General features: G+C 45.7%; 1 protein-coding gene across 17 annotated transcripts in view; it reads left to right on the top strand.

Annotated features, from left to right (window-relative positions):
- The window catches only part of ADGRL3 (adhesion G protein-coupled receptor L3), a 337,188-nt gene that overhangs the window by 136,628 nt on the left and 183,417 nt on the right, over positions 1 to 17,143 (top strand). For all 17 annotated transcript variants that reach the window (XM_086612141.1, XM_086612143.1, XM_086612148.1 and 14 more), the window contains one exon: positions 6,264 to 6,344. In XM_086612141.1, coding sequence (XP_086468267.1) covers positions 6,264 to 6,344 — 81 coding nt within the window. The remainder of the gene's footprint in view (positions 1 to 6,263; positions 6,345 to 17,143) is intronic.

Raw genomic sequence — 17,143 nt, 5'->3', positions numbered from 1 at the left:
ATGCAAAGTATACTTTATCAGTAACGATGTTAGTAGAATTGTTGGTATGTTTTCCCAGACGTGTCCTTAGAATATATATTCAGCGTACCTAGTGTGTGTCCATCCCATTGTTATAAAATAAAAAAAAAAAAAAGATATGTAAAGAACTGGAATCAAAGTGTTAGGAATCGAGTGCAGTTTCATGGTTATTAACTTAACTCATTAGTGATCTGAGCGAGTGGGCAAACAGAATGAGGGATTAAGCCCCTGGAGGTGGCTGCATTCGGAGGTGCTGACAATAAGGGGCGTAGGAGGGGCAGCCCATGGGAGCACCGAGTCATCAGAGGTACCAGCACAAAATTAAATGAAATCCTCTGCAGGAAATACTAGCGAGGTTGTCTAAGAAGGGTCTTGAGAACTGGTGAGTCCATGGAAGACAAAAACGTACCGAAAGAGGCTGGAAAATGGGTGGAAAACTGAGCAAGAGATGCAGCCTGACACGGCAGCAAAAAAATGTGTTGCAGTGATTGCCTCTGGCTGGGGACAGTAAGGAAAGGGGACTCTCACCCCTTGAGACAAGTAGTTTGAAGCATATTTGTTTAAAAAAGGTATCTGCTGGTGGCTTCTCATTGCTGCTGCTGCAGCTGGGTCAGGCATGGGGGGGAACTGCAGTTCAGGTGCACGACTGCCTATGCCCACCGCGGCACCACGGGCACTGAGCAGAGGAGCAGTAGCGAAAAGTGAGGACCAGCCATTCTGGTGATTTTAGTTATCTTCATGGCTTTGCCGGCGCCAGGGCTTTAGGAGGCAGGTCATCAGGTGTTTGGGAGGTCTCTCATCAGATGTGGTTCTGTGATTCTCACCATTCTATGTTTTAAAAAGACTTATTGTTAGTCCAGTGAACGTCAGTGTTCTTTCTGTGCTTTTCGGGGTTTGAATCTGCCAGTCTCGTGTTTTCTATTCAGATTTCCTCTGGAACAGTGACAGCAAAATCTCAGGGAGAAAATGTGCAAGGGCTGAGCAGAAAGGTTTCCCACGTGCACACATGATGACAGGAGTTGTGCTCTAGAAAAATCAAACGTCACGGGCAATGGAAACTCAGCATAGAGTCAGGAGGTACGTCTGCCCTGCTAAATGCCACAGACAGCGCATGGGTTTCCAAAAAAGATCGTCGGGAAGTGTTTTCAATAGATAAACAGATGAGACTGCTTTGTTGCTATTGTCCTTGGTTAGTCAATGCATTCACAGATTTTCTTCTGTGGTTTTGTATCGTGGCATCTGGAGATGACTAAATCACTGAAGGGCAGATTTTTGAAGATGTGTGGATGTTCATTTTCTGTCTATGAGCATCCAGTTCCCTTTAAAAAGGATAAACAAAAAAATATCCCTTAGGCCAAGCTGTTGTGTTTCCTTCAGTCCTCACAAAGCGTTATCTTTGTTCTTCTAAGTTACTGGCTTCTTAAAATGTGTTGCATCTCTCATGTGTCAGGCCTGAAAATAAGGGCCAGCCAGGCACTTTTTCTAATCCGCAGATATCATAGAATCATAGAATCATGGAATGGTTTGGGTTGGAAGGGACCTCAAAGATCATCTAGTTCCAACCCCCCTGCCATGGGCAGGGACACCCTCCACTACACCACGTTGCCCAAAGCCCCATCCAACCTGGCCTTGAACACTTCCAGGGATGGGGCATCTACAACTTCTCTGGGCAACCTGTTCTAGTGCCTCACCACCCTCTGAGTGAAGAATTTCTTCCTTAGATCTAATCTAAATCTCCCCTCTTTCAGTTTAAAGCCATTGCCCCTTGTCCTATCACTACATGCCCTTGGAAAAAGTCCCTCTCCAGCTTTCCTGTAGCCCCTTTAGGTACTGGAAGGCTGCAACAAGATCACCCCGGAGCCTTCTCTTCTCCAGGCTGAACAGCCCCAACTCTCTCAGCCTGTCTCCATAGCAGAGGTGCTCCAGCCTCAGATCATCGATATCTCCCCCGTTTCCTCTACCTAAGGAAGGCTGTGCCGCCAGGTAGACTTTCAAGGTCGTATCCGTGTTTCACTCCCAAAATTGCTGCTGCCAAACATGCTGCTTTTCCCATTGCCACAGCGCGTGCGTATGGCCTGGCCACTATGGATGCCGTACGTCTGTCCTCATGGGGAGAGGTGATGTGAGCAGGAAACAGGGAGTTGGTGGCTACCCACATCACGTTTACCATTTGCCCTGTCTCACCTGAGATGGTTTTGACACTTACGCAGTGTTGGCCAGACCTGAATTTTTGTGGTATGATACAAAAAAAAGCAGACAAGGACTGACCCGTGGTGGTCTTCCAGCATCAGCCCTTGTTGCCCGTTACTCCTCCTGCCCCGCTCCCTGCTCCTGCCACTTGTGGGGAGCCACAGCCGTCGGCCCATTCCCAGAGGAATACGGGGAACGGAGCCCAGCCTTAGCGATTAGATACGAAGTTGGCAACTTTATCACACGTTACTTTGATGATTACGTTTGATTGCTGTTTGCTTTTTTACCTGAGAGCCGGCTGCAGAAACACCAGATGGTCATAGTCAGGGTGGGATTTGGAGAAGGCTGTGCAAGCTGTTACGATACGAGACATGCCCAACTTTCCATCAGCGACAGAGACATCTTGACCTTTGGTATTTTGTCAGAAGAGACACTTATTTAAAGAGGTGCAGTTATTTTTGGAGCGTTCTGCAAAATTCAGGGAGGACCTGACACGAGCCTTCTCCTCTCCTGTAGGCACAGGTACCAGGCCAATATTAGGTAGCGTGTGGGCAGCTCTTCAGGCCAAAGAGTCAATCAAATAGGCTTAAGGGTTAATAGATGTGAGGGTAGAAATAAAAACCTGACAAGTGGAGAGATGGTCATGAAGGCAGGGGAGGCCATGTCCCACCTCCTGGTGCTGCACTGTGGTCAGCTCAGACTCAACATGCAGAAAAAACAGCTGAAGGACCAGGTGATTTGGAGAGGGAGGTGTTGAGTGTTTCTGCCATCTCTTTTTTTGTTAAGGCTTCCACATTCCCATTTTCAAATGTTTTTCTGCAGTAGCTGAAACTGGAGAGGGGGAAGTTGGAGTCACTCACTCCTAGAGCTGGGGCTTGAAACTGAAAAACTTTGCATCTGAAACTGCAAAATTCATGCAAAAGGAGCTGGGAGTTGGTGTCACTTGGCAAACCCTGTCCTGTCAGTCTTTGCAACTGACTTGAGCTGCACCAGTGATATCAGCCTCGGAATCTTGCTTAGGTCCATTGGGTAAAATTGTGGGGTTTAATGGAGTCACTGGCAAAACTCGTAAAACTGTTAAAGCCAGAAGGACCATTTCTCTCATCCTCCAGTTTGGCCTCCTGACTCAGCGTTTTCTCCATGTGCTCGTGTACCAGTCCCATTGATGGGGCTTACTTCAGGCACCCTCCCTTGCCCCGCTTCCCTCAACCCTCTCAGATGTCACCATTGCCAATAATAATAAAACCAAAGAAAAAACGTGATTATGTTGATTAACAAGAAGATTTACAAGGTGTCTCGATCCCGAATGTATTATTGAGGTCACAGATAGCAGTGGAGAACTTTTGTCCCTCGTATGGGAAGACTATGATGAGTCTGAAGAGCAACTAAGCTGGGATTCATGCCCGGAAAATGAAACACAACAAATATTTGCATTTCTTTTTTATAGAGAGAATATTAAAACCTCAAATTTGATTGATTAGCAATGCAAGAAGTGTGCAGTTTAACAGAAGTCAAGTTTGATGTTTTTTTGGAAGTAGTGTGCTTTGCATCAGCAGCAAGTAGATAAAAGCTTTCTGCAACTTGTTTCATTTATCACAAGAGAGTATTTGATGCTGCTGCTTCCTCCATATTAGGTAAAAGCTTTTATAAAACATTCATAAACTTCCATAGTTATTACTGAATCATAAGGAATGCCTAAACAAACTTGCAGGTGTTTTGTAGTCTTTATATACTGTGCATCTATCTTCTTGACTCCAGCCTAGCCCTTTCAGCTTGCAGGATCATTTTCTTCATATTTGGGATCACTTGATCCTAAGAAGACCAGGTGATTAAAAAAAAAAAAAAAAAAAAAACAAACAACCCCAAAACCATGTGCTAGCAATGTGCCCATAGGGTAAAAAAGGCCATCAGCCTCCTGGGCTGCATTGGGCAGAACATTACCAACAGGTCGAGGGAGGCGATCCTGCCCCTCTGCTCAGCACTGGTGAGACGTGTCTGGGTGTTGGATCCAGTGCTGGGCTACCCAGTCCAAGAGAGACAGGGACTTACTGGAGCCAATCCAGCAAAGGGCTGCAATGATGATTAAGGGATTGAGGCATCTCTATATGGAGAGGTTGAGAGAGTTGCAAGTTGTCCAGCCTGGACCAGATGTGGTCCAGGGGACCTTACTGATCTATGTAAGTGCTTCAGGGGTTGGAATAAAGAAGATGGAGCCAGGCTCTTCTTAGAGACGTCCAGTGACAAGACGAGATCGAAATTGAAATACAGGCAATGACACGTAAACATAAGAAAAAGCTTTTTTTTTTTCTTCTTTCCTTGTGAGGGTGGCTAAGCACTGGTACAGGTTGCCCAGAGAGGTTGTGGAGTTTCCATCTCTGAAGATACTACAAATCAGGCTGGACACTTGCCGTAGGCATCGTGTTGCCCTTGGGCTGGACTAGGTGATTTCCAGAGCTCCCTGTCAACCTCATCTGTTTTGTTTTTCAGCGGTGTCTTTGATGTAGCAAGTGGGGAGCCTGTCCTGTGATTATAAGGGCACGGATCCTGCACATGGAGCAGCTTGGAATGAGAGCAGTCAGTCTGCCTGTTTCTGCTGCAGAACCGAGCAGCTATTAACTGATGACTTGTGCTCACTAATGACATCAAATGGATTTTTAACATGTAAACGAGAGGGGGAAAGCAGGGTAACTCGTTATTAGCTATGGGTTTGCCTGAAGCACATTTCCCATGTTAAAGCACTTAAAAGCAAATATAGAATTTATGATGTGTCGGTAGGTTTTAAACCTGAAGAATGTCCAGTTGTTGTAATGGCCAATAATGCAAATTATCTGAGTCAGCCTCAGCGTAAAGTGGTAAATATATCCTGCCTGTTCAGACACACTCTTTTTTTTTTTTTTTCCTTTTTTCCCATTAATATTTTATCCCCCTGAAGAGATGTTTTCAACATATTATGTGCACCAGCATACTGTGCTCGTGGTATTCCTGGATGTCATTACAAAGAAGCCCGAAGACTGTACTGCTGCTCCTCTGCCTGTGACGCTAGCTTGGAAATTGCTTGGAGCAACAACAGCAAGTGTCAACAGGGAGCCGTATTAATTATTTGGAATGTGTCTCATAAGAGGAATCAAGGCTGTTATTGCAGCACGAATATTACTTGAAATGGGAAGGTTACTCTGACTGTTATCGTAATCTATGTGTCATTAACTTTCCGTGTTTAGAAAAAGAGATTAACAACCCCGTAAGTTGTTACAGTAAATAGATGAATTATAACAACGTGGTGTTATTATAAATAGAAGTTTCTCGATATAGTTACCTCCAAATTACTGGAGAAGAATTGAGTCTTTAGCAACTGGGAAACTGCATGGCAGTGTTGGGAACCAAAAAGCTTTCACCCAGGTGAAAGCAATGCCGAGCTCCGCAAACTGGGATCTGTGTCTTCTGCAGGTGGGAAAAACAGATGCGGTTTCATACCATACTTCCTTCAAAGTTGCTGTGACACAGAAATGCTTGCTGCCCTCTTAGAGTGAGATTAACAGATGGAATAGGCTTGTGTGGAATTTCATTCATTCATAGATTTCTAGGTTGGAAAAGACCTTAGAGATCATCGAGTCCAACCATCCCTAATCCCCATTAAACCATATCCTCAAGTAGATCATCCACCCTATTCTTAAACACATCCAGGGATGGGGACTCAACCACCTCCCTGGGCAGCCTATTCCAGTGGCTGACAACCCTTTCAGAGAAGAAATTTGTTGTCCTCCGTGGCGTACGGCCTTTTTAAGAGAACATCATGCGAAATGTATGTGGTGGTGGTAAAGCAGGTATAGCTCAAGTTCAGCATAGTAGCCATGTCTGCATGGAAAAAGCAAAAAGAAATGGGAATGTTTTCAACTTTTCATCAGGTGTCTCCGCAAAATGGAGGTTCGTTGTGAAAAGCTCACAATAGAACAAAATACTTGCAAACCTGTTTTGAATACAAAATGCTGAATGTTTCATTATAGCCCTGATGGACCTCTCTAGGGAACAGCGGGACTAAAACACTTATTTGTCCACAGGGCAGGCTCACCATGGGCAGGTTTCCTACATTGCCCCACCGATCCACCTTGACTCGGATCTGGAGAGACCGCCATCCAAGGGTGAGTCAGTGGCGCAGCCGCCGTGCCCGTGCATTGCCACCCAGCCGTAGGCGTGAGTGCGTGTCGTGCGTTTGTTCACGGAGCCTCCATGGTACAGTCACCACACTCCATCCAAGGATGCTCTCAGGAGCAAATTAATTGCTGCGAGAGAACTGTAGGAGAGATCATAGAATCATGGAATGGTTGGGGTTGGAAGGGACCTCAAGGATCATCCAGTTCCAGCCCCCCTGCCATGGGCAGGGACACCCTCCACTACACCAGGTTGCCCAAAGCCTCATCCAACCTGGCCTTGAACACTTCCAGGGATGGGGCATCTACAACTTCTCTAGGCAACCTGTTCCAGTGCCTCACCACCCTCAGAGTAAAAATTTCTTCCTAATATGCAATCTAAATCTCCCCTCTTTCAGTTTAAATCCATTGCCCCTTGTCCTGTCACTGCATGCCCTTGTAAAAAGTCTCTCTCCAATGGGAGATGGAGATGACCATGTCCAGATGACCATGTCCCATGTGCCTCATTACATAGCTTTGAACCTCCCATCTTGTTCACAAGCTATTTTGCTCCTCCTGCTAGTTTACTTCTGCAGGGACACGTATACCTCAGGTCCTGCCCTCTGCCTTCCTCCTTACCTTCCTAAAGGCAGTGCACAGGCACAGAGGGTTGGCGACAGGATGCAAAAAAGCACCAGCTGCCCCTCAGGTGAGTAAAGGTACAGAAGTGGTCATGAGGTGGTTCAGACCTGGATTCAATCTGTGTTGCCGTTGGTCAAAGTGTTTTTTAGAGCTTTTTCCAGAAGAGACATGTTCACTCTAGAGGATGGCTCAAATTTTAGATGAACTGATTGCCCTCCGGAGCAGTGCTGGTAGCCATTATTTATGGAGTGAGTCCAGAATAGCCCTGCTAAGATAGGTGCCTCTCTTGAATGGTGCAAATAAAGTGATACGAGTGTGAGCCCTTGATTTCTCTGCCCCGTTTGGAGGATCATTTCCTGGCTGTGTTCTGATGAACCCTCAGTGGCCTGGGGAGATGGACTTGGCCCCGGAGCAGGCATCTGTGCTGGTGCAGACTTCTTACAGCTCCCTTTGCTCCTTTTAATTAGGTTGTCAATATTCAGGTAGGATATCAAAAATACCAGCTTGTAATGGAGTGGATAATAGCAAGGCTAAAATCAAACAGGTATATGGAGGGATTTCTTGGTCAGCTCCAGAAATGCGTATGACCATCAAACACAGGGAATGTTGTAGAAGAAGAGAAGGGGACGAAGAGGACAGCTAAAGTATGTTAGCAGGGAGATGCAGTTGAGCTTAGGTTTGGGGTTTTTCCTTTCTCCTGCTCTCCAAAGGATGCTACAGTGGCAGAAAGGGTACGGGATTGGCCTTTGTAGTGGTTGTCACCAACACTGTAAGGCCACGAGAATACGTTTGTGCGCGCGCGTGTTTCTCTAAGTGCTCACAGTTGAGAAATGCAACGTGTTGCTGCAAGATTCATCTGGATATTACACATCATGTAATAGGAAGAAAGCTGTCTTCTAAATCTCACTCTGTTACCCATCTCTAATATTCTGGGAAACAGAAAAACCTTTGTTTCGGTGAATTGCAGCTGCAACAGCAAACCTTGCTCCTCCAAACAGCCCAAAGACTTCATGGGTTAAACGAAAGCTTGGGTGTGAAGGTGCTGGATTCCAAATCTGGTCTTGTCATGAGTCAGGCTGGTCACGTACAATCTCCTGGCAGTCCACAACCTCCATTCAGCTTTGAGTGAACTACCCTGAGATTTGACACGTGCATTTGAGATCGTCAGCTTCTTCTAAGCCTCTTGAAAACCTCCACTCCTGCGGTAAAACTTTCAACCTTGGGTTTTTTTAGCAGAGCACTCCTGTAAGGTGGTGACAGTTACCAGTTTGGGGACCTTCTTGCTCAAATCTGTCTTTAATGTTGGGTGTAATGATTCAGAGCTTATTTAGAATAGGTCAATGTAGATCCTTGCCATGGGGTCTGGAGGAGCCTATGGAAGACTCAAGGTCGCTGGAACAGCAGCAGCCAAAGAAGCTGTGCCTTGCTTTCTCCAAGACAAAAGAACAAAAGACTAACAAAAATCTTGAGTGATCTGCAGTTTGTGAGGGCATAGCTACCTCTGCAAGATGAACAGCACTTCCACCAGGAGCAGGGCAAAGTGGGTCAGGCAGAACAGTTGCAGCGCTTGCAGAGAAGGTAAAATGGAGTTTATCCAGCATGAACTGCTACATTAACTGCTTCCACCAGGGCCTCCACCCCTGCAGCGGAGAGATCTTAGAGAAAGGTCTGCTTAGGGTGGAAGGACTGATATTACTGCTGCTACGCGCTGGTGGAAGGACTTGAATCCCCTTGTGTAGCTTAATAGGAGAGGGCCAGGGAGGCAGCCAGCTCTGAAGGCATCAATCTATTAGCTGGTGACTAGGGGGTGTTAAAAATGTAGTAATTGGTACTGTCTCCTGGGGGAAGAGGAAGACTTTCCTCTGGCCCTGGGATGTGGGACGTGTAGCTCTACTTATGTGCTGCCTCATTTCCAGCCTCAGTGCCCAAAATCCATTGAAGTGTTGTAACTATCATGACTTTTTTTTTTTCCTAAGCATGTGAGGGTTGTGAAGTTTTTCTTGTTTGGCTGCATTTTCTGACACCTTAGGACGTGCTCAGGTTATGTTCCACGCTTCGTCTCATTATCACAAGAGCTGTTTTAAACAAAGAGGGCAAAACCACCTCTGTCCTGAAGCTCTCGTTGGTTCTTCACATTTCCAGTAGCTGGAACTCTAAGAAAAGAACAGCATTATGACAGTTGTCATAAACCACTAAAGCTTTTTTGGCTGTTGCTTTGATACTTCTGCATTTCCCTCGCACTGAGCTGAACACCAGGTGCTGGTCAGTGTTGCACTTGAGTGGCAAAAGGAAGCCACCGTATGATTTTAATTGTAATAAATGGAAATAGAGCCAGGTTAGGGACATAAAAGCATCTTTCCTTCCCATATTATTAAAAAATGATACGGCTTTAGTGCTCCTGTGGGTCTCTGCAGTTGCAGTTCTCAGCTGGCAGATTTATTTGTAACTTCTCCTTTTTAAAAATTCTATCACCGGTGACATTTACACACATTGTTTATGCATGCAGGGCATTTTTACCTGCCTTCCAGAGTCCTGATGCTAGTAGTGAATAGAGTGTAAACTCCAGTAGTTTACTAGTATATTAGTGTCATCGTGCATTACAGGGTAATTACTCTGAGCCACTGCTCTGTGCAGTAACGAGGTAATGACGCTGTAAATCACTTAGTGGAAATGAAGCCCTGAATCAGCATTTTTTATCAAGGCACTCCTTATTCTCCACCTCCTTTTTAGTTTGAGGGTGTTTTAAAATTAGTTCCATATACGAAGCACTGTTAACTATTATTTTTACACCTCCTCTCAGTTTAACAATCCATATGTGCTTACATGTTTTTTATGCAACTGTTTACACCATCCATATGCACAGTAATTCCAGGGGTAGCTGAGACCTCGGGTTGTGATCACACAGGCTGAACATTAAACCCGTGTGTAAAAGTGGATCGCTGGTTATTGACAGTAGCAAGGAGTTTCACAGGTGGAGGTGATGCTGATACTCTGGCTTAGAAAGGGATCTTATGGAATTATCATAGAATCATGGAATGGTTTGGGTTGGAAGGAACCTCCAAGATCATCTAGTTCCAACCCCCCTGCCATGGGCAGGGACACCCTCCACTACACCAGGTTGCCCAAAGCCTCATCCAACCTGGCCTTGAACACTGCCAGGGATGGGGCAGCCACAGCTTCTCTGGGCAACCTGTTCCAGTGCCTCAGCACCCTCAGAGTGAAAAATTTCTTCCTTGTATCTAATCTAAATCTCCCCTCTCTCAATTTAAAGCCATTGCCCCTTGTCCTATCACTACACTCCCTTGGAAAAAGCCCCTCTCCAGCCTTGTTGTAGCCCCTTCAGGTACTGGAAGGCTGCTAGATGATGTCTCCAGACCCTTCTCTTCTCCAGGCTGAACAGCCCCAACTCTCTCAGCCTGTCTTCATAGGAGAGGTGCTCCAGCCCTGGAATCTTCTTATATAGCAATAAATTAAATTTACCATTTGGACTCAAATTCTTCCAGGTACTAAAATACAGCAAATAAGTTAATTAAATTCACCGAATCCACGTACTAAAACTATTTATAAAGCTTTATAGAAGCAGATTTTAGCATGTGTGTGGAATCACATTAAACATAAAATATGTGCCTCCTGTTTAAAGCTAGACAGTCTGAGGAGCACTCCTCCCCTGTTGAGCTAGTATTTTGCAAAGATTTCCTTCAAAGTTGAAGCTCATGGATTAGTTGTCCTGGAGACTGATACGCTTGAATTTCCAAAACATGAATTGAGAAGCAAAACAGTGTATTGCTCCCCAGTTCTAGAAATAAATAGCAAATAAAGGAGGGATGGGAGGTTCTCACCCTTCCATGCAGACTTCTCTAGCCAGGGAGGTTATTTTGGCCTCAGTTAAGGCACTGTGGGTTCTTTTCCCATAAACCTCAGTTGGGAGGTTCAGCTTCCATCAAGGTAGAATCTCTCCCTGCCTCTGGGGCAGCATGTCACGGAGACAGCCAGAGGTTTTACTGTTTTTTTCCCCCTTTCTTCCCCAACTCAGTGACGTGTCCCTTTGTGCTTTCTTCCTTCAAAAGCTGGATCCATTTTGCCGTTTTTCTCCCCCTTCCCATTTGCAGTGTCTGAGGAGGAACTGTCCCTGAACACCAGAAGCACTGTGAAATCTTATTACCAAAAATAGCGCAGGTTTTCGGATGCATGCACTCTGAGTCCTATTTTTTTTTTTTTCTTTCCCGAAGGTCCCACAGAGGGTCAGTGGCTTTGCAGATGATGTGGGAGGATCTGACAGCCAGGCTCGTTGCACAGCCCTGGTCCTCCTTCCCAGATCCAGAGGAAGAGGAGTGCTGGGCAGCGAGGCCCGATGGCACTCCTTACCTTAACTCAAGCTGACATGCAGTCACACATCCCTGAGACACCCCTTCTCCTGCTTCTCCCTCCTGGGGTCCAGCACTACCAGAGAGTGCTGTTCAGGAGTCCCTGCTCTGAGCCGGTGGTGGCCAGGCACCTCCTGTTTCCAGGCTTTTTCATTTTCTGCTCAAGTCCCACTGGGAAAGCCATTGCCTCAGCTAGAGAGTCCTTTACAGCATCCATCTGCTTGTCTTCAAGGTCCCACTTTTACTCATCCTGCTTCTTCCCTTTAGAGTTAATTACAGTTATGTTTCCAGCTTCTTCAGGTGATACTATTTTCCTGCCGTCCTTCAGGCAGGAGACTCCAGGGGAGGGGCTAATTCAATGCCTTTGAGCCAAGAGAGGACCAAGCACTGGATGCTTTTTGGGGTCCCCCATGCTCAGGACCCTTATTTCGTTTTCACTCTGTGCAATGCTGAGATGCTATATAGTGTCCTGCTCTTCCTTGATTGTGTACAGGGTTTTCTTCTTTGCTTTTGCTCAGCCTTTTCTCCAAGTGTGGCTGCTCCCAGGGCTTCCCCTTCACGTCTGCGCTGAGTCCACTGGAGAATCGCACTCCCTCCGACATGGCGTGTGAGCGCCCATTGCAGCAAACCAGCAACACACACACAACATTTTCTCATCCCATATGGCCTTTCAGGCAAGCAGAGTACACGAGGTATGCAGGTAACTGGTGTTGAACTGGTTGGGTGGGAGATGACTGTTCACCATAGCTGCACGATCAGTGGAAAGGTTTTGCAATGACTACGAGCTTCACATGTATGTGAATTTTAAGCTGCCTTCTTCTGAAGAGGTCTGTACAGATTTGTTTGTTGGGTTGCTTTGTTGTTTCCTTGTTTTTTCATTTGAACTCTGCTTTTTCATAGAATCATAGAATGGTTTGTGTTGGAAGGGACCTCAAAGATCATCCAGTTCCAACCCTGCTGCCATGGACAGGGAAACCCTCCACTACACCAGGTTGCCCAAAGCCTCATCCAACCTGGCCTTGAACACTTCCAGGGATGGGGCAGCCACAACTTCTCTGGGCAACCTGTGCCAGTGCCTCACCACCCTCTGAGTGAAAAATCTTTCTTATATCCAATCTGAATCTGCCCTCTTTCAGTTTAAAGCCATTGCCCCTTGTCCTATCACTACACACCCTTGTAAAAAGTCCCTCCCCAGCTTTCCTGTAGCCCCTTTAGATACTGGAAGGCTGCAATAAGATCCCCCCGGAGCCTTCTCTTCTCCAGGCTGAACAGCCCCAACTCTCTCAGCCTGTCTCCATAGCAGAGGTGCTCCAGCCCTCGGATCATCTTCGTGGCCTCCTCTGGCCCCGCTCCAGCAGCTCCATGTCCTTCTTGTGCTGGGGACTCCAGAGCTGAACACAGCATTCCAGGTGGGGTCTCAGGAGAGCAGAGCAGAGGGGCAGAATCCCCTCCCTCGACCTGCTGCCCACGCTGCTCTGGATGCAGCCCAGGACACGGTTGGCTTTCTGGGCTGCCAGCGCACGGTGCCGGCTCATGTTGAGCTTCTCACCCACCAGCACTCCCAAGTCCTTTTCCTCAGGGCTGCTCTCAATCCATTCTCTGCCCAGCCTGTACTTGTGCTTGGGATTGCCCCGACCCATGTGCAGGACCTTGCACGTGGCCTTGTTGAACTTCATGAGGTTCTCACAGGTCCACCTCTCCAGCCTTTTGTCATGGTAGCCAGGCTCATGTAAAGCCCTCGTTCTCCAGGCTGGAGATGAGTCTTCAAGCAGCACAGTGTGATGACGGGGTGGGTTTTGGGCAGTGTGGTAGATGCAAACGCAGGAATGCATTGCCAGGCATGGAGCTCGTTTGGGTTGTGAAGATGGTGGAGGAGTGAGCTCTGATACAAGGCTGCGATGCTTTTCTCAGTCTTACCCAGAGCTCTCTCAAAATCTGTCATTGTGGCTCAGATCTGTACCAAAACGTTCACTTTCCTGACCACACTTATTTCCTGGACGAAGCAGCTGCTTTGAACATGGGCCATGCTTCTCATTTATTAATTCCTCGTTAGGTGTCATGGGTGGTGATAACTGGTATCATCACCAGGGTAGCCAGAGCTCCTGGAAATCTTGCAGCCAGCCTGCCATCCTCCTGTTTGCTTGTTATCAGCAGCAAGGTCCTGCTTTGGGTCCTGTAGCCATCCATAGTCAGAAAGAGTTAATTGCACGCTGTTCACCGTTTTCTTTTTCACTATGGTGTTGAACTGTTGCTCTTATTTTTTCGGAATGTGTGTTTTCGCTGCAGAGGGGCACCTGGGGGCATTGCTGTTTATTTATAAGATAACGGCGTTCGCCCTAGCAGAAAGCTGGAGCTAACGAATTCTCTCAAGGAGAAGTGCTAAATCCTGGATGCTGGTGGGAACTATTCAAAGTATTTACACTTGAAAATATTTAAGGATTTTGAGGCGGGGGGAGGAAGAGTCTAAGGGATGTTTAACACCTTTTCCATTATTCCTAGTCATCTAAAAAAAGTAGAAAAAGCACTTTTTAACTCACCTTTTTTTTTACCAGCTAGCTGCTGCCTTGTAAAGGAGTTTTGCTATACAGATCAGCATGAACTGTGATTTAAAGATGCCTTGAAATGTTATTCTTTGTAGGCTGTTTGAAGCCACCATATGACCTCACAAGCTCAAAACGGACATAGACATCCACCCAGGAGGTTCTTTTGACAGCGTGTTTCATTTCCCACTGTGCTGAGTTGTGCCTTCCATCAGTGGTGGAAGTTTTCACCCGCCTGGCAGTGGCAACAGCTGGAAAGCAGAGTCAGCTGTGGCGGTGCACCCTCAAGCATCACTAATCTAAAGTGAATGTCCTATTACCAGCTCGAAAAAAAAGCTGTTGAACCAGTTCAACATGGAAAAAGAGCACAGTGCTGCGTAGAGCATGAGACCCTTCTCAAACTTTTTTTTTTTTCCCCTTTTCTGCCAGACTAATTTTTGGCTACACTTCTCTTTCTGAAATATTTATAGGGCAAATAACTGTTTTAAATGAGCAGATGGGGGAGGCATAAGACAAGCTGTTAAATTAATAAACATGTGCGGTGGTTTATCAGTAAGGGAGCCCATTTTGGCATTTCTTCTGGATGATTTGTATGGCCTATCACCATTGCACCTGGTACAGGGACAAGAAACGGGCACTTAATAACCAAACAATGTGCAAACTCCTTCCATTATAACTTCATTATGTCAGATATAATCGTCTATAACTAGATGTCAAATACATAATTTATGTCCAGCTCCCCTGTGGAATAGTGGCCATATGAATGAATGGCCCCATTAATGGGAAGGAGCTTTTACTGTAACTTTTCCCCTCCTGGTACATGGTCCGTTTTGTCATCTGGTATTAATTCTGAATCATTTCAGGGCTGCAGAAAAATGCCTGTTATATTTATATTTGTGTAATGGGAGAAGATGGCAAATAAATCATATAAGAGATCAAATTTCGGGTCCACTGATTTCCTAAGCCATGTGCCTGTTTAAAAGAGAATAGGATCAGTCTGCAGCACTTTGATTGAGAGCCATAATTGGCCTTCATTTTACCTGTCTGGAGACATTAAAGAGGCGTACGATGTGAGGTGACACTTCTTACGGAAGCCCTCTGCCGCAGTCCAGGAGCTTAGCCACGGGAAAATCTCTGTCTGCCACTGCAACCATGCTGCTTGCATCCTTTGCCATATGTTGCATCTTCTCTCATGTCATAGAATCATAGAATCATGGAATGGTTTGGGTTGGAAGGGACCTCAAAGATCATCCGGTTCCAAGCCCCCTGCCATGGGCAGGGACACCCTCCACTACACCAGGTTGCCCAAAGCCTCATCCAACCTGGCCTTCAACACTTCCAGGGATGGGGCATCTATAACTTCTCTGGGCAACCTGTGCCAGTGCCTCACCACCCTCAGAGTGAAAAATTTCTTCCTTATCTCTAGTCTAAATCTGCCCTCTTTCAGTTTAAAGCCATTATGTCCATGTCATATGGTGCCTGTTTATGGAGGTGCTCCATTAAATGTGGATGAAGTGTGTCATCACCACCTTTCAGGTGGAGGATAGGACAACAATGTTTTTCTAGGGAAGTCCTTTGGAAACGTATGTGTGTGTTAGAGCGGGACACAGGATCCCAGTTGTTCCGTGCAGGGCCTGTGGATGTTCACAAACGAAATAGGTACAAATTCAAAGGATCAGGTTGGCATGGGTAACTTTACAAAATGCCTTTTATACATTTTTATGATTTAATTTTTGTAATATATGGCCTTGTTTGGGGGTTAAAACCTTAGTGGAGAGCAACTTAGTACTCTAAATCTGGGAAGACAATTTATTAGTAATACAGCTCGGAAGCCACCTCTGATATAACACTATTGGTATATGGTTATTTAATGAGAAAACGTGTTTTATTCTGTTGCAGCTGCAAGGGTAATATTTATTTTATTCCTCCTCAGGTATAAATTCGGATGAAAAATTATCCAGTTAACACCATTTGTAATAGTAGATGACTTCTTAGGGTCTTAAAGAGTTACCCATTGCCAGTGCAAAATGATGTTAAGACTAGATAATGAATGGTATGTTTACCTAACAAAACATTAAAGTTTCCTGGACTTGTGACTTGGATTTCTGAGTGGCATGTATGCTAAAATATTTGCAGTGGTGGAATATCATGTTACATCTATAGCATCTTCTCCTGGAAAATATTTTTTTCATTCTTCTCTTTTCATTCTTTTCATTTTCTGTGGTTATTTTTTACTGTCTGTATGATGTCTTTAAAGAAAGCAGATCACCCTTACAAAAAGAATGTAAAAAATATAGGTTCTGGTTCAAGACAAGTTAAGAAAAGCAACTGATAAAGACCTGGGGTATTCAGTGGTGTAGTATGGCTGCCTTCCAATAAAACGTAGAAGTATCCTACTAGTCAATGAGCAAGTTTAGCATGCTCTTGTTGAAGTTCATCAGACGCAAGCCGTGCGTCTCTAGAAAGGCAGGCAGCTGATTTCCCATACAAGCACATCATGTTAGGCTCAGACGTGCAGCTGTTGACAGCACTGAGTCAAAGAGTTTTGCGTTCATTTGATGGCTCTTTAGCTGTGCAGTGAGATTTTCTGTGGGTAAGAAGTTTTTTTTTTACAGCACTTGGCTCTTGGAATCATCCTGGGTTGAGTCAGAAATTGTTGGAAATGAGAGATTTCCACCACAGTTGGTGGTCTGATGCTTTGTGTAATATTTGAGCTTAGAGCTTACTTTGGGCTTTGAATTTCCTTAACATGGATGGTTGAGTTTTTATTCTTCCCGTTGTGTGTTGTTTGTTACAGAGGCATCCTGGTGATGTGGTATAATCCGTTCAGGGGGAAATTTAGATCTGTGTATTGGATACTGTTGGCTTTCTGGGCTGCAAGAGCACGTTGCCGGCTCATGTCAACCAGCACTCCCAAGTCCTTTTCCTCAGGGCTGCTCTCAATCCATTCTCTGCCCAGCCTGTCCTTGTGCTTGGGATTGCCCCAACCCACGTGCAGGACCTTACACTTGGCCTTGTTGAACTTCATGAGGTTCTCACAGGCCCACCTCTCCAGCCTGTCACCGATAAACATTATGAAGTCCTGTTGCTCAGATTGTAACTTGGCTCCGTCATAAGAGGCCTCATGATTTAAGTCTTTCAGCCAAGTAAATTTGGCTTGTTAACTGCAGTGTTTGCTCAGAAAGACTGCTATCCTCCAGCTCCAAATTGTTTGTTATTGCCTTCAGGTTGGCTTGAGGTAGTTCATTCTCCTTGAAAACTCGTA

This window comes from Tauraco erythrolophus, chromosome 5 (genome assembly GCF_009769465.1).
Source record: "Tauraco erythrolophus isolate bTauEry1 chromosome 5, bTauEry1.pri, whole genome shotgun sequence".
Lineage (NCBI taxonomy): Eukaryota > Metazoa > Chordata > Aves > Musophagiformes > Musophagidae > Tauraco > Tauraco erythrolophus.
The sequence above is the reverse complement of the archived record's forward strand: the minus strand, read 5'-3'. Positions and strand labels throughout refer to the sequence as shown.